General features: G+C 32.6%; 1 protein-coding gene across 4 annotated transcripts in view; it reads right to left on the bottom strand.

The window, feature by feature from the left end:
• The window catches only part of LOC124354008, a 66,538-nt gene that overhangs the window by 19,601 nt on the left and 28,092 nt on the right, over positions 1–18,845 (bottom strand). For 2 of the 4 annotated variants that reach the window (XM_046804124.1, XM_046804126.1), the window contains exons 2-5: positions 18,040–18,223; positions 14,898–15,059; positions 9,450–9,553; positions 2,850–2,983 (exon numbers count right to left, since the gene is read on the bottom strand). In XM_046804124.1, coding sequence (XP_046660080.1) covers positions 2,850–2,983; positions 9,450–9,553; positions 14,898–15,059; positions 18,040–18,208 — 569 coding nt within the window. In that variant the 5' untranslated portion in view covers positions 18,209–18,223. The remainder of the gene's footprint in view (positions 1–2,849; positions 2,984–9,449; positions 9,554–14,897; positions 15,060–18,039; positions 18,224–18,845) is intronic. The other 2 variants (XM_046804125.1, XM_046804127.1) reach the window with 1 other exon arrangement.

The raw sequence follows: 18,845 nt of genomic DNA, 5'->3' as shown, positions 1-18,845 counted from the left end.
TTCAATTTACTTGCCTGGTTTGTGTTTGTGTAACATTTGTTAGTGATAATTTAAAGAAATAGTGTGAGGTAAACAAAACATGATAAGTTAGTTAATTTACAAACAAAAACACCACATACTTACATTTAGTTTTTAACTTAATTAACTGATGCGAGATAAGAAGATAAAATAAAAAAAAACCTAGTCAAGCATTTAATAAAAATAAAAAATTACAATAAAATTATTGTTGTTTACATAATTGATTATAAGTATTGAACAGATTGATAGCCAAAGTGTTAATATTTGGTATGAAAATTAATTATAATTTACAAATTCACAACGTTGTAAATAAATTATTATAAAAACAAACTTTTTATTTTGCTGTAGGAAAAAATTCCCTATTTCTACAAGTAGGTGTCGGTTATTTTCTAACCAATAAATCTTTCTAAACTTCAAGCTGCGTGATGGACACAACTCAAATACTTGCATTTGCAATAATTATCGTGATGAATAACAAATATTTCTGATTTAAAATCAAATGACTTAATTTTTAGATCAGTTATTAACTATAAAATGTTTTATACAAATTTGTTAGCTTTGTATTTTTGTGTCTATTTAGAGGTTCCTATTGGACTTTTTTTACACACTCGTTTTATTTTGGAAAAATGGGGAAAAAATAAATAAAAATATAAAAATGATTAAAAATTCTAATGAACACAAAAATTTGAAACTTTATTTTTACAATTAACAAATTAATAGAAAATGAGTCATACTCTTAAGGTTCCCTTAGTATGGATGGAAATACAATACAACTTAGAGAATGTGCAAGCTTCTAATTTTCTCCAACACAAAACTCGGGCAACACAACAATGTTACAACTTGTTGTAATTCCTTTTTAGAAGGATTAATGCATTTACTGAATGACAATAAAACGAAGGAACACGTGGATTGAATTGATCTAGAACCAAAATAGACTGAATTAAGAGTAGGCTTATACAATATTAACATGTGTTGAACATGCACATTGGGACTTCCTGTATAGTTAATTTAGTAGGCCAAGTACACTCAGTTTGTAACATTTCTCTGGTTCTGTTTTGCTTTCACAGACTGACAGGGCGTAACACAATTTCAATAGTTAAAATACATTATTTTTTGTGGTTTTTAATATGATAATGACATAGTTACTATGGCATGCCATATGTTAAAAAAATACTATTCTGCGATATTTATTTAAGAAATTACTTCCAATTAGTATTAGCTTATACAGATTCACGTGTAATAAATTAATTTTTACTCATCTTAACATTTATTAATATTTTATCTGTTTAAATTTTATGATCATGTCACTTTATTATTAACATGTTAAATATGAAGGAAGTTATTTACAGTTAACACATTGACTGCAGTAGACACACAATACTACTATCCTGGTTGTCCTTAAGTCTGTATATCACTGGTGAAGGTGTTAAGAAAATATATAATAAAAACTACTAAATTAAATACAGCATTGCACAACAATATCTTACCTGTAAAAGATTAGTTGTCCTATGCAATATAGCACATTTTCTATGTAAAAAACTAGCGATGAACCGATACCACAAAAGTTCAATTCTAATACCAAATGTTTTGTCCCCTTCTCAATTTGATACAGATTCCTGTATTATCTGTAACTGTAAATATAATGCGCTAAAATGGCTCTTTATTACTGTTAAAGCAAATCTGGCAGTAGGAGCAGTCAGTTCAAACTACTCTTAGTCATAATAAAACATGTTAAGACATAAACATACATGTATTCTTACAGGGGACATATATTTATACTTCTATACAAATTAAGAGATAAACATAATTACGAGAAACTAGCAAATACCTGTTTGTTTACCACTGAGTAGCGAAAGTGCAGTGATGCATGAATATAGGCGTACTTTTGACCAGATATCATCTGCGAATTGATTTACTTTAAGATTTGGTGAATTTATGGTTCACCTTTGACACATCATTAACTAACTTATTCACTCAAAATATTTGATTGTTCATTTCTTTCTACAAGAAGGTATCTTTCTTGAACAATGATCGTAAAACTCAACTTTGTAAAGAATAATTGGTTATGTATATAGTTATAACTAGTTTTAAGTTTGAAATAAAAATAATATTTTTCTCATTAAACACACATATTTCTCCAGTAGTAATTAAGACAACCCTTAAAATCATAAAAAGGTTTTATGGCTGAAAACTTTGTATGTTTCATAATCTTATGAGAGATCAAATCTATTTCTGAATATAGGAGGTAGCCTTATGGCAAATTACTCAGAATTACTGTTTGTAATCATTTATAATTTTCTTTATTTGAGAAATAATTTGCAGTACAGTTATGTAAGAACCCTCTTTAGAGACTGTAAATTTCAACCTATCCTACAATAACTACTTTGTAAAAAGTTGCATGAATACTACAATTACAGGAGAGGTTGCATGTGAGAATATTTCAACACATTGGAATTTGATAATTGTAAAAGATGATTTTATTCAAAAGAAAAACATACTTATTCTAGTGATTACATGACAACTTGAGCTCTGGAAAATTTGAGTTAATTGTGTTACTGGTAATTTCACATTTAACACTAAGGGCATGTTATTTATATGCAAGGAAGAAAAAATGCTGAGTAAGAACCCCCCATGGGTGCCAGGGTAAAATTTCAAAATATTTGGAAAGGAATGAGACGACTACCCAAATTGCTAATATTGCTACACAAAAAATATTACAGGTTTCAAACATATGCGTAAACTACAGTGTGTTGCTCATTTTGCATGTTAATATTATTTTGATCTCCATAAGGAATGTTGTGATCTCTTACAATTTAAAGGTACAAACTCACCACTCCTTATTGTCACTAGCCATCAGTTTCCTGGTTTCCTCAGCATCATGCTGTGGTGGCAGATAGGAGATCTCCGACACTGGTCCATACTGGGCAGCCACCAACAGATCGGTCGAAGGATTCAGAGTGAGGATCTGGCGGGGGCGAGAGAGATGAAGGGAGGTGATAAATCATAACAAAAATGGATATGAGCGGAAGCGGTGATTTCCACATGACTCTCACGGAGAAATAGTTATACAACAGGAAAAATTACTTTTTGGAAAATGCTTATTCAAGTTGTTAGTACGGTTGAGCTATTTCAATTGCTTATAGTAATACAATTAATTGCATCAGAGTAAAATTGGATTTGTTATTAGATGAAAATTAATTTAAAAAATAAATTTTTTAAAAAACAATTTGTAGGGAGTTCAATGTGGGTAAAACTACTGTAACAGACAATACATTGAGGCTTTTTGTATACAATTTGAAACAGAAAATGTTCTGACAACTTGATCTGCCTTATAAAAATCAAAACACGAACTGGTAGATGATACATTGTGGCTGTGGTTTATGTGTGGTTGGCTGACACAATGAAAAAACCGTCATGGAGTACATTTCTTAAGAGTGTGTGGAGGAGAAGCTCTCATCAACCAGTATTGAATTTTCAGAAAAACTGAAGCCAAATCTCAAATCATTTAAAGAGCCGAAGATGAAATACTGCCATTTAAATCCGAGTAAAATTGACGTACATGGTTACACAAGTGTCAAGTGGTGACACTTCATTCGAAATGAGTGAAAAATAAGGTTTGGCCACTTCAGTGGTCTCCTGATTGCAAAGGGTCAACTATAATGACTATAAATTACAATAAAATATCATTCTATTACTAAACAAACTTTGGGTTGGATAATGTTTAGTTGTAATTTTCTTTAGTAATTTAAATAACATTCAAAACTTAGCGAAAGAATTGAGTAGTAACATGCAAGCACATTGGCTTATTTATTTCTGTGATTTTTTACAACAGATTTCTGAACCCCACATAATTGAATAGCATTGAATATTTTTTAAATTTGCACATACATCTGCACATTGCTAATGGTCAAAATGCGATGACACCTGCATTATTAAACTGCTCACAATCGATGTAGTGTTTGAGTTTAGGAAGGCACTGTATGCCCCTGAGGCCCATCAGTGGCAAGTCCGGTCCAAAATCACGCAGAGGGATAGTTGAATAATGATTACCTAGTCACCTATCCTTCTTTGACGAAAAACAAAATATCTGCGTATAATATTAAAAAGATGCAACAATTTGCTATGGGTGCGTGTGATCATGTGTTATGAATTATAACTGAAAAAGCTTAACTGTAATTTTATTCTTAAATCTGAATAAGGAGAGTATTATTACATGTAAATTTCAACCTTGTGTCGATCAATACCATTGTAGCCACAATGGACTTTTAAATTATTCAACAGATTATACATTTGTATTAGAGCAACTATAGGTAATTAATCAAAATCATTACTAATTATTTTCTGGAAATAATTTTTTATGGAACATACTTAGATTGCAAAAATTTGTTAGTATTAGCTGAGTAAGAATGACTGAATGTAATAGAAGAAATCGACCGCTAAGGGTAAAAAAAGCATGTGCAAACATAAATATAAGTTGATTTGCAAAGTAAAAAATAAACATTTCTTGAATGGTTTGGTTTTAAAGCTCAGTAGAAAATTCAAATTAAGAACATAGTGATTAAAAAAACTGGAAAATACAAACACAACACAGTCTTAATTATTATTTTCAAATATTATACAAATATTTCAAATATTATGTTGCTTGAAACACTAATCTTATAACATGTTGTTTTTCATGTTACCTTTGTTTTAAGTTGGAATGAGTGCCAAGTAAAACCCATTACAAAATATTGTAAAATACAAAATTTTAGATAAATAAAAAACAACACGAAAGTGTTGAAAACTATGGTAATGTATCATTGCTTATGTGCAATTGTGCTTCATAAAGCAATTAATTAAAGAAATAAATTGCTCAAAGAAAATAAATTTGTACTATTATAAGATTGATTACTGTTTGATAATGATTTCTATTAACATAGAAGCATTTTTCCCAATAGTTAACTAATGTTCTTATAATGGTTTGACAGAAATCTATAACTTGGGGGTTTGAGTAGATTTCTCCTTAATTTTTGACATAGATATTCTTTTTTGAACTATTTGTTTTGTAACGTCTCTGGTGGGTCAAACAAGCCAAAATAATGTGATACAAAATCAAAATTGCATTAATTAGATGAAGTACTAGTTCTCAGTCCACTACTTGATGGTTTCTTGTGTTAATCAAGCAACATGAGAAAGATGTGCATATAACACTGGTGAATCACACCTGTCTTCTGAGAACCACACCATTTTACTCCCAAGTGCTCTCCTGGCTCATAGTGTTCATTCAAATACAAGGGGTATTAGAAAAATAAGGTTCCCTATGCCGCCGAGACAGAATGCGATATGTTGGGAGAAATCTGGAAACACTGTCTTACTCATCAGCTTTCCCTCTCTCTATCCATACCACTCGCGCCTCGCTTCGTCCAACAGTGCCGGCCTAGCTGCCTTCGAAGATGGAGCTTCCTATCGTTGTTACCGCCAGGTGCGAAATTCGTGCTGTGATACGTTTTTTAAAATGCAAAACAGATTTCACCTACTGAAATTTATCGTCAGTTAATCGAGGTTTATCGGGAAAACTGCATATCTGTTCAACACGTTCGGGAATGGAATGGAGAATTCAGTGAAGGCCGCATGGAAATTCACGATGAAAACCGAAATGGACGGCCTTCAGTTTCACATGGAGTTGTTGCAAAGTTGAGACAGTATTGCTTGAAGATCGGAGAATCACCATTCACGAACTTGCTTTGCTTATTCCTGAGATTTAGAACTGAGACGCGCGATCCAGAACCGCCGGAGAGGAAGATTGTCCAATGGTGTGAGGCTTCTCCATGACAACACTCGACCTCATGTCTCACGTCAAACTCAAGAACTGCTGACAAATTTTGGCTGGGCTGTTGTGCCCCATCCCCCCTATAGCCCAGACCTAGCCCCAAGTGATTATCACTTATTCCCAAAATTAAAGGAACACTTGGTTGGCCAACGCTTCAGTACCGATGATGAAGTCAAGAAAGAGGTTACTCGATTCCTCAAAGGATTGGCGGCAGAATTCTACAACATGGGGATAGAAAAATTGGAGCATCGTCTACAAAAGTGTTTGGACAGAAACGGTCATTATGTGGAAAAATAGCTTTACTTTTAAGTTTTAAATTGATGTATAACACTAAGTAGAAATATAGAACTGTCTATTTTAAAAAATCATGGGAACCTTATTTTTGTAATACCCCTCGTATTAGTGTAATATTGTTGCAAACTCACATACAAATAATATTATCAATTCGAGTTCACAGTACAAGAGTTTATAACCCCAATCCATTCAAGAATAAACAAAAAAAGTGCTAAATGATGTGTAGGGCAGGTGAATGACATGAAAAGCATAATACAGCACCAAGTTTCATTGGAATCAAGATGCAAATGAATGCATTTTCAAAAACATGTAAAATTTAAATAAACAATTATTCTTAGATGCTAAACGAAGAAACCACTGCAAAGATAATTGGTATGACTATTCTTAATTTTCCATGTAAATGATTTCTAACTTTTATACTGTTTCTTAAAAAAAAGTGCAAATTCAAATGGTACACCAAAATGTTACACAAATTACTTTAAATAAAGGTAAGTAAACCCTTTAACTATTATTAGTTAACTAAATTATTTTAAGTAATTACAAAACAGTAAGGATCAATGAATATGAAATACATGGTGTTTGTGTTCCTAAATTGCAACATTTACTCTCATCGGCATGTTCCATGGACACAAAGGAAACGATTTTCATGAGCACATGTCCTATCTTGCCTAGTTGTATATTGTCTAGTTTAGTGTCTGTTTGTGTTTTTATGTACAAACATAGCTATTGTTTGTTAAAATAACTGTACCAGTAACAATACTGTAATCTTATATGGTTATCTACCTTTTTCAGGCCTAAATAAAGACAAAATGAGCATCTACTTCGTCCCATGGAAAAAGATGCACCATCTTCAACGTTGATATTGCCTTTATAGGATTGTAGCTTCATGCAAAATTTAAAGTTTACATTTTACTTAGTTTTGACATATTGTGGGGACAGACAGAACGAGGATTCATTTTTTCCAATAGGCTTTGCTAACAGTGAGGGACTGTCAGCTTTGGGAATACTCCCAAATTGGGTTTGAGCCCTAATGAAATTCCTAATCTTAACACAAGCAAGTTATATCAACCTATCAGATAAATGAGTAATGCCAGATTAAAATTGATGTCTAATTTTATCTCTAGAGAATTCTATGGGTTTGGAAAATATGTTTATAACGAAAAGAAATTGGGTTCTAAAATAAGGACAATTAATTTAAGCTATTCCGTAGAGTTTAAATAGCAGTTTAAACATTTAATTCTTCATATTTTAATTACCAAAAAGATTATTTTTCTCATACCAAACATTTATTAACTTTAAAGTTAACAAAACCTTTTTAACAAATAAAAATTACACAATGAAAATATAATTTTTATGATAAAACAAAAGATTTTACTTGTTGTTACACAAACAAAGGAAAGAGGTCAACCAGACCAGGTTTGGCCTTGGTGTATCAAACTACAGAAGCAAGGTTGGTGAGGCTTATTTTCTCGTGGTCGGTGTCAAATTACAATGGGACATAATATCCAACAAAACATTTAATTTTATAGAATACAATTTATTATGACTCAACACCTCTTCTGTTTTGCCATTCAGTTGAATTAATACCTAAATGATGACTGAGTATATGAATAACTTGTTTGGATTAACAAACTACTGAATGGTGCTTATCTTTGTGTACTGTATTAGAAACTATAGCAACAATTATTTCATACAAAAATATCTAATCTGTCCTTACTTTGCTTATCAAAATAAACAGTTTTAAGAAAAAAGCTCCTATCAATTAAATAATTTAATAAAAGAAACAGTGGTAAGAGGAATAATGATTTTCACCATTAAAGAAATGTTTGTAATAGTATTTTTTATTTTTGCAGGAATCACAGTAGATTTTGTTATACAATAAATATGAAATAGCAATTTCAACTTTTTGTGGGTTTTATTTACAGTCCAACAAAATTTTAATTGATTGTGTAAATTACTGCACAACCAAAATTGCCAATATAAGACACTTTGATCGGTATTATATAAGAGGTTCTTAAACATATTCTTTAAAGAATATATATATATATATATATATTATTATTATTATGAAGAAGTAAACTAAAAGTACTTTAATTCAAATGCCTGGCTTATTATTATTCATTGCTGCAAAAATAATTCAATTAGTTACCGTAGTTAACCTTATATAATAAAGAAAATGTAGTAAAAGATCAAATATGTGACTGAGACAAACAAATTCATAAAAATGTCAAGGTTAATACTATAATTGACTTAAAATTGTAAACAAAAAAAAGAGTTATTATAGACTCTGGTGAAAGGATTTATTTTAAAACCTCTTTATTGTGAAAAATATACAAGTTTTACAAATAACTAGAGAAGGAATTTGTGTTCACCAATATGTCTACTAGATAAAGAGACAGGTTGTTTACTATGATAACAAACTTGACTGAGATAGACGACTTTCAGCCGATCAATCTGTTCATCGCCCAACCTGACTGTTGGAATAGCTGAGATGTTATATTCATATGTTATAATTTAATTAATGGTTTATATCAATTACCAAGTGAATTGACAGATCAACTTGCTACGGTAAAACATTATGTGCTGCTGGTGTGAGTCTCACGAAAAATAGTGTTTTTTTTGCACTGCTTGATAAACCTTACTGTGTAGCAGGTATATACTTCACTTTTTTACACTATTTTTCTGCTGCCAAGATGACATTGGAGTGTTTATCACGATGTTTTTGATTTCTTAATTACTTACAAACATGCTTAACCATATTATAATTTAGGTTTTTTACACCTCAATGATAGTACAGATACCAATTCTCAAAATGAACAGTTTCAAGTTTTCTTAACAAATAATGATAAGAAATGTTTGGAAACCTATTATTCTTTTCCATATTTTATTGAAAATTTGGTGTAAAATGCCAAACACTTATTTATACAAGCTGAATCACTAAATAAAATCATAACTTGGCTTTCAATTACAGAACACATTGAAGAAAATCTGAATCTTCATGTGGACAAAACACTGATATTACCAAGAATTTAAAAACTTGAATAAATTGTTATAAACACATTTTCTTAAAACACTCTACTTTAATCTTGTCATATAGAAACCATAATCTCATCATAATCTGAAAACAAAATGTTTGCAAGTAGAACCAAAAATACAACATTAGCCATACAAAACTAATTGTAGTATACATTAGGCTCCTGAGCATTATTGGTGCAATTTTAATCTTCACAATTTAAGCATTAGACTCAACCAATTGAAAGCAATTTTTTTTGCAGTGGATTCTTCAATTATTTTTATCATTTTGTGGAATCAAGTAAAGTCAACTCACCTGGCCATTACTGACTTGATTGTCCAGCTGTCTTGCCAGCCTCTGTTCCTTGCTGGACAGGCACGGACATCCTTTCCTCCTCCTGACCAATCGAATGTAAACACCTGTAAAACATTGCTGGTTTATCATAATATTCTGTCTAAGATCCCCTGTTGTGAAATGTATTTACACAATTTATAATATTAACAAAAGAATTCCCTTGTTTTTTCAATCAGGGAAAATATTTATTACAGTGTAATACAAGGTTCTGCTCCTTAGGTTCTACGAGTCTTTCTACTATTGCTTTTTTCATGTGTGTGACATACAAGCTGTAACCCAGAGCTTTGCTTGGATTAACCTAAAGAAATGTTCTCATTCATTATACCTCCAAAGAAATCATCATCAGAAACTCAAATCTGGACACCAATATACCACATAAATTTATAAACTTTGATTGTCATTGTAAAAAATCCTAATCAGTCCATCACAAGAACATTACTGTGGACATTTATTTTATAGCAAATTATTGGAAATATTCTTAGGGAGCTCTCCATCAGCTCTTGTCTCACAGAAACAGGTTATACCTATAGAGAAGTTTTCTCTTTTGATGTGAAGTAGCCCCAAAGTTTGTGGAGGTTAACCATCATACTTCCTAATCTTTTCACATTGCAGAGTAACTGAAATTTTGTAACCTTAATTCAAAATGATTTTAAAAAACTCTTTTTAACAAAAGTATTTACTATACAAATATGTATTACAACAAATATTTGCTGAACAATTTTAACACGTTCGCTACCAGGCGGCGCATATTTGCGCCGCTCCGGTCACCGTGACAGACCAACGTTACAAAATGTAGTTGTTCTACACAGACCGCGAATAATTGGTGTGAGACTAACCACAGACCAAGGATAAAATATTGTCGAATTGAGCTATAATTTAACAAAATAACCTAAAATGTACGTCTGTACTGTTCTTATTTGATATATTGCTGATTTGCGTAATTTTTACGGCGGCGCATATGTGGGACGCTCGGTCTATAGCATCAAAATCTTAACATAGACCAAGCGTCCCATATATGAGCCATTATTTATTTGCTCAGTTACTGTAGGTTTTAGGGTAAGTTTCAATCAAACATGCATATCTTATTATGATAGTATTTTAATTCTCAGGGCCATTCCATGTTGAAATAGTTAACACATTTCTTTTGTCACGCCACTTCATAACTGTAACATCTCCCTTTTGGCGACTGATAGACTCTCCTTTTCTCAACTTTGTTTGAACCACAACCTCCGGATTACCAGCTCTAGTTGACCTCAAAGTACCACCCATGTTGGTCTTGTTGTTCATGAGATACTCTGCTAACTCGACGCTATTGTAAAAGTTGTCAAGAAAAAGTATGTGGCCTTTGCCAATGTGGTCCTTCATTAACTTTTTGACCACTTCAAAGGAGTGGCCTTTATCTGTGTCCATCAGAGTCCCCTTTCCTTCATAAATTATAATATTTATAATGTATCCTTCTGATGTAGTCAGCTCGTAAAGTTTTATCCCATATTTTGTGGCTTTATTTTTTATATACTGCCGAAACGACAGTCTTCCTCTAAAGAGGACCATATTTTTATGCATTCTGTTGCTTGTGTTGTCGGTGTCTGAATCATAAAACCGTAAGCATCTTAAAATGCACTCAAAACGGTTAGGGGACATTGTCCGCCCAAAAGTAGGATGTTCGTATAGGCTATCTTTGGACCAATAGTGCTTTATTGACGGTAAGTTTACATTACCCATCAACATGCACAAACCCAAAAACTTTTTAAGTTCTTCTATATTGACATCCTCCCAAACGTTCAATGATGCATGTTTAGGAAGAGGATTTCCTCGAATGATTGATGCTCTCTTATTTGTCCAACTGACTATTTTTTCTAGGAGAACGTTGTCAAAAATAGCACCAAAAACTTCAACGGGATCTGTTGTTTGTAAGTGTATTTCTTCTTTACCTGTAAACTCGTGAAATAGTGGAACATTGTTTGTGTTGGTCCAACAAGCAACTGAACTAACGTAGGCATTGTGAACTTCATTTGTTACGAACTGCACGTTAGAGTCATCTGCCAAACTATTTTGAGACTGTTCAGTTTCATCAGTGACAATGTTGGAGTTATTTACAATTTTATTAGCCTCAATGTCAAACAATTCATTTTGTTCTACTACACTACTATCATCACTACTATTAGAGCTCGGAACGTACCCACTCTGTCCATCCGATGAAAACAAAGAACTTGAGTCAGATTCACAGTCACTATTACTCAGCTCACGATCTATTTTACTGTCAGTACACACAAGCTTACGTTTCTTATTTCGTTCCATTTTGTTCTACAATAGTTTCTAAACACTATCAAAACATAACTTCAACCGTAATTCAGAAGAAAGAAGCCCGTGGTGTGAGGTTTACAACAAGAACAGTGTAGGCGGCAATGAACAAGTTTACCAACTGTGCGGGACATAATTTTTAAGATATCCAGAGACCAAGCGTCCCACATGTGAGCCAGACATCCCCATAGACCAATACAAAAGTATCAAGCCTCTAAAATAGACCAGTGATCTTTCATGGCAATAATAGTGGCATGCAAACAGCGGCGCAAATATGGGACGTCAGTCTATTTGAGGTGCCCCGAGCGGCGCATATTTGGGACGCCGGTGCACGGGAAGAAACCGTGCGGCTCGTATTTGAGCCGGTTGGTCTGTGGGTGTACGACTTTTCTTAACATGGTGGTAGCGAACGTGTTAATATGCTGTAATTGATTTCAGCTACAAAACAAAATACTGTAACAATATTGTAATATTATTACATTAACTAGCATGTAGCATATTTAATTTTAAATGTAATTTTTATTTTACCTGACAATGTTACTTGTCTTTTATGCAACCATTAAGCTTATAATATAAAAATATGTTATGTGACAATAAAATATTCTATGCAATCATCAGGACTCTTATCTACACACTTTGAAACAACTTTATGTACAGTGAAGGTTACTGAGAGTTTTATATCTTCACATCTCATATAGTTCTTTGTACCAAGCTACAACTATAGTTAAATTGACACTTAAAAACTGCTAGTGTCAAGCGATTTATGGCCCACCTGGTATATTGAGATACTGGCATCTATGAAAACTTCCTTCCTCATCTCTTTATCTCTGCATCAAATATCATCTCAATCCAATCTAAATACTAACACTATATTTTTAATGTCTTCTCATGTAATTTTAATGCTATTATATATAAATTATACATATGTAGATTGGTATATAGGTTTTTAGGAAGGGCTATGGAAATGAAATGACCACTAGAGATGAATGGGTTTAATGGGTACTGGTTTAAAGACCAGACTTTAATCAAACCAAAATTAAAAAGGGCAGAAGTGGTTAAAGAATGTACTAATCGTCAGAGATGTGGTATATGATCACATAATGGAAATGAAAAGAAGGAAAAGGACAAAGAGTGGTAAAGTATTGTGTAGCTTTTATGTTTAGCAAGATTTAATATAAAAAAATCACAAGTCCAAGTGGTGATTATATTGCAGTATCCTATGGTGTTACCTGAAGGAAGCATTACTACCTACTCCACCGTTTTAAAGGGTTTTATTTGTGGCACATGAATTTAAAAATAGATCGATAACTTTACATAGCTTTTGACCTGAGCTCAATCTTTCTGACAGATCTGGTACTGGTTTCATTATAAGTGAAAGTTAAAGTTAGGTTAACTTGTGTGCATTTTGTTATGACGGAGAATTGTTAATAAGAAAATGTGACAACTGCCGATATATGTTGTTTGAACAATGTGAGCTGAGGTTATGGAGGAGGAAATTTGCACATAGCCTTTAGTTTGCCTACAAGCGTTCTAAGCAATGCATTCCTGGAGAAGCATTTCTTCTTTTCTAAATGTATCATCTGATTTAAATTACTAGTTTTAATAAAATATACTTTAGTTTAGTACAGAGGACTTTAAAAATCAACTGCATAAAAACAGAATAAATGTAATCGTAGTTGAAGCTTATCAGTGAATAATAAAAAATGTATTTGGCCTTTTAAAGACAAAAATCCTTAGCACGTGACACACAAGGGGCGAAGTTGTTCACAGTGATAGGCAGTTGGCCACTTCGTCACAGCGCGTACACAGTTAACTGTACTATTTTAACACATTATATATTTTTATGTAATATTATAGAGATTTATTTATTTTGATAAGTACTGAACTAAAATAATGAAATAAATCTAAACTACTGAATAGTATACTACAATATTTTATTTACCTTTGTTGTTTAACACTGAAGTAAAATTATCCAAAGACAAATATAAATAGAAACAGTAAGGTAAAACTAAAACTTGAACTTTATTTGTACAGAATAAACACTCATTGCACAATCCCTATATATACATTTTTCACTTTTTCAGTAGAGCAATTTTGTATAGTAGACTTTGAAGCAATCACTGTTTACATGTAACAGCACATGCATTTGCAGATAAACCTAGTTTCATTTCAGATGCCTTTTGACGTACAAACTATGCACTTTCTTTGTTTATCAATTTTGATAGGGAAATGAGTCTAGGTTTTTGCCTGAAGATTCAGCTTGTTCGTCAAAGGCTTCGCACAGCTCAGGATTATACACTAATACTTGCAGACAAACACAAACTAATTCATCATCAAACAAATCATTGTTGTCACCATATTCTCTGTCACTGCAACTTTCTAATAACAACCTGTCAAGTTCTGAAGAACAGAGATTATCGCCCACTGTAAACAACAAACACGACCGACCGCCATTTATTACAAACAAAACGGAAAGTGAAGATCATATCAGTAACAGCTGATACCGTTCCAGCTGAAATTATTTGTAGGCTACTACTGCGAAAACAATACAGTACCAACTGTAACTGAGAGCATCTGAGCACATTCTAGTGAAAAAAGCATGAAATAAACAGTAATTTCTCAACTGCGAACAGAGGACAAGTAGTGCACGCTTTTCGGGTGTAATGGGTTAAGTTAAAGAGCTTAATCCCATCATCTGATCCTGGAATAAATTCATTAAACTATTTACTTAGTGTAGTTTAAATTGTAATACCTTTATTTAAAATGTAATTTTAAAAGTAACTGTATGGGAAGAAAAGATTTTTGTGATTTTCAGACTTTTTATTGGAATAGTTTGGAGCCAATGAGTTTTTATTTTAAAAATGTGTTTCATATTTATTTCAGGACATATATTTTTAAATTTCACATCACATTCAAAAAGAATAATTTTGAATCTTTAGTTGAAATTCTTACAAGATAATCTGAAAACGTATTGATTATTTGAAGTTCAGAAGGGTTAGTTTCATTTTGTTTGTTTACTGTTATAATACAGTTACACAAAATTGCCAGCATTACCCGCCACAACAGATGTTATGTTAATAATTAATAATATTAATGGTCAACACTTACCAATCAGCAGTATGCCCATGATGATGAGGAGTGCCCCAGCTACAGTGATGATCAGCTGACCCGTCTTTGACTCAGGCTGACTCACGTTCCCGTGCTCGTCTGTCATTGGCGTCTGTTTGTTGTCTGTGAAGTCCACTGTTCCTTCAGCCACCATGATCACACCTGCATAATATACGTTTATCATTATCATTATCATTATCTGACACTGACTGAGTTTAGAATGTTCTACATTTATAATAACAACATATGCTGGAGTAAACAATCAATTTCCTTGTCCCTGAAGCTTTAGATTACTGAACAATGTTGCAATTTAAAAAAAAGAAAGAAAAAACACTGTATTGTTTATTGATGTTGAAAGGTAATTTGATGAAATTGCTTAGTTTTTAACTTCTGCAGACAAACTTACCAAAAACGTATTTAATTCTTTTTTATCTGGCCTCCCAAACACCCTACACCCTGCCGCTTCACCCACTGGAAAAAGGGACTAAAAGATACCCAGTGAGAAACAGGAGACCAGGACAATATACGAGTTTTATCAGTTGAAGACCTTAACAAACATCCCGTGGTTGATAAGAGGGATTTTGAGATTGAACTTGTGAATTTTAATGGAAAAAGAAGTAAAAACAAAACATGCAACAGTCAAGGCATGTAAATGAAATAAATCACACAATGCCAAATTGACTGCATAAACCACCTATAGCCAATGGTTAGCAACTGATACCAAACAAGACACAGGATAACAGACCAGTAGATCCCTCAACAAATACTATCCTCCAATCGTAAAGGTTATGCTGGAACTCTGAGACCAACATCAACATTGAGATTTGAGCTCCCATGGAGTACCTTATGGAAAAAAAAAAACACAGATCCATCACAAGATGATTGATTCTCCATAGTCAAGAGTCCAATTTCTTGCCTTACATCTTTCTTCACCACCTCTGAACTCCCTTAACCCTCCATCAGGCGCTTAATATTTGAAACACCATCAGGCGCTCACGGAGGTTTCCTCCAGGTTAGCGAATAATGGATATCATAGTCGTTTAAACTGTTTTTATTTGTTTAAATATTCTTACTGATTTTCTTACTGATTTAATTACAATGTAATATATTCATTTTTAGAAATTAAATAAAAATTACACTCTTATGTAATGAATTTTCCAAATAAGAAATTCAAAATCTTAAAAAATGTTATTGTATAATAACAACATGATTAATTTTAAGGAATAATGCAATTAATTGTAAACATTTTTAACCTACTGTAATAATATATGGAAATGAACTTAGTTTTTAACTTCTTACAAAAACAACTTACTTCAAGTTTTGAGATAATATACAATTGTAATGTCAATTATTACTCGGAAATCAAAATTTATTCTTTACTAAAAACTTTTTTTACACACTACATAAAGTATCAAAACATTTTCCCTCTGGTTCTTATAACGACAATGTTCACTCCATAAAGAGTACTGAAATTTTTCCAAGCACCCTGGTACTGTACTGACAAGTCTCTCGTCTTCATTCTCCATTTCACAAAATTCAAATAAAATATATTATAAAACTTAAAAAGAAACCATCACAGGTCACACATTTAGGCGCACACGGATTATTACTCCATAAAAACTAAACATAATAAGGCGCTCACGGAGATTTCGTCCAAGCACTACAAACACACCATCGGGCGCTCACGGAGGAATTGTCCAGTCTCGCACGGAAGTAGACCTCACACTGACAGATTTTGACAAAGATAAGCGGGAGGCTATTGTTTCGCTTCCCCAAAAGATGCTCGTGAAGTACACTGCGGGAAACGACTGCCAACATCAGAAAAGTAGTACTATTTTAATAATAAAAAATACACAGAGGAAAACTCCGTTTAGCACCCGATGTAGGGTTAACAGCATCAATAGCCAAATAGCCCTTTCTTACATGTAACCACAACAAGAGCCAACTACTAAACAAATAGATAACTCCAATAGACAAATGTATCAACTTATATCTGTTTATATTTTTAAATTATTTAAAAATAAAAATAAAAACTAATATTACCCTGCATAATAACATATATTACATTAAAAAACCAATCTATTTTCAAACCCATTCACTCAATCATTCATGACCTATCTAGAAGTGTGGTCAAATCAAGCAAATTGAATGAATGAGAATGAGAATATCTTAATTTACAATCTTTGGGATTATAAATAGTGTCATAAATACATTAACATTAGGGGAAGGATTTTTGCAGAAACTCTTCTAGTGTGTAGAATGGACGTTCGATAAGCCATTCATGTAGAGCGGTCTTCGATTCCTTTTCTCTTTTGGACAACATGTGAGGTGGTAGGCGGTTGTAGAGCTTCACACCCATGTACGAAGGTTTCCGCTCGTAAGCCTCAGACGATGTGTTGGAAGGTTGTAGAGTTCAGCATTTCTGGTATTGTAGTGGTGTACAGCATTGTTTCTTGGAAATTGGATACATTAATAATGATAAGTGAATAAAAACTAATCCCAAATAGACATAACATATAATCATATAGGTGCTGTTACAACTTAACATTTTAAAACAACATTTATGTTTAGAGGCACTTGTTTCATATTTATAATAAAATTTAGTCCTTTCTAGTGAACATGAAAGAGTTCAAAATGTAACCTTCATAGACCTAATAGTAAACAATTGGTTTTACTCCCAAGTCAAATTTGCTTGTTAAAAAATCAAGGAAATCACAATAATGATGCTCATTGTTATGTTTGTCTTATAACTTTAGTACAAGTCTTCAAATTTGGTATTTCAAGAGATTGTTCAAATCTAAACAGCGATGTTTAAAAAACGTTTGTTATTTCCCATTTTGTTACACTAATAAATTTCTTTTTGATATATGTTGTATATGTTGTTGTTTTATAATAGTATGGTACTAACTTTGTAGACTATTCAAGTAATTAAAGACATATTTTATACTTTCAAAACATGTCTTAATTCTAAAACCTTACCTATTCTACAAAGAATACAATGCAGAAATTGTGCAGTTTATAGTAATTTTGAAACTTAAATAACAACTGTTAGAGTAAACCAAACTATGATTCTATTTAATTTTAACCTAATGAACTGAATAAGATGTATTATAATTACAGTGATTCTCATCTGGAATGTTACCTGCGGATAGAGAGAAGATAGCCAGTGCAAGTAGGACCCATTGCACGCAGCGTGGCCCACGCACACCACCGCTGACAGTCTGGCTGAGGTAGCTAGCTGGTCGGGACCACTCGCCTTGCTGCTCATAACTCACTGTTGTAGGCTGATAGACTGGCCCGCTGGCCGGCATGGTGTTCTTCGGAACCTAGTGTAACCATTTAGTTGTTATAAATAGTTCTTTGTACATTGTACACTTTTATATCAAACATTCACCAACTTACATAATGCACGCAAATCAAACTAGATGTAGGCGGAAAAAGATACTGAACTGGCAGTTTTCAAGGATGTAAACTTCTCGTTAACTGAAGTTCAGAATAAACTGTGATTATTTTGAATAAAAGATAATAAATATTTTAACATTTTGGCTCCCTGGCATCACAATGTTTCATATTGAATATTACAGGATAGTTGGCTTGATAAGATAAGGAGTAAACCACCTCTTTCACATTGTCTAATTGGGACAAGTTTGTTTAATAGCGTTTTGTGAGGGACACTGTCAAAAGCATGAGAAAGACCTAAAAAATACCTTTAATGTTTTCACCTTTGTCTATGGAGTCTATTATGTTTTGAACAAAGTCCATACCAGCTTTGATTGATAATTTTTCACCACATTTGAAGCCATGCTGTTCTTTCTTGTCTGTCAGGAATTTTTGAATCCACCTGACAAAAAAGTATGGTAACCACGCTTCTCCACAACAATTTCATGAAGTCAACTTTGTGAAATGTTCTCAAAGTTCAGTGATCATGAAATAGCACTTTTCAGGAAT

The sequence above is a fragment of the Homalodisca vitripennis genome, chromosome 2 (genome assembly GCF_021130785.1).
Source record: "Homalodisca vitripennis isolate AUS2020 chromosome 2, UT_GWSS_2.1, whole genome shotgun sequence".
NCBI classification, from domain to species: domain Eukaryota; kingdom Metazoa; phylum Arthropoda; class Insecta; order Hemiptera; family Cicadellidae; genus Homalodisca; species Homalodisca vitripennis.
This window is presented reverse-complemented; position numbering and strand designations above follow the sequence as displayed.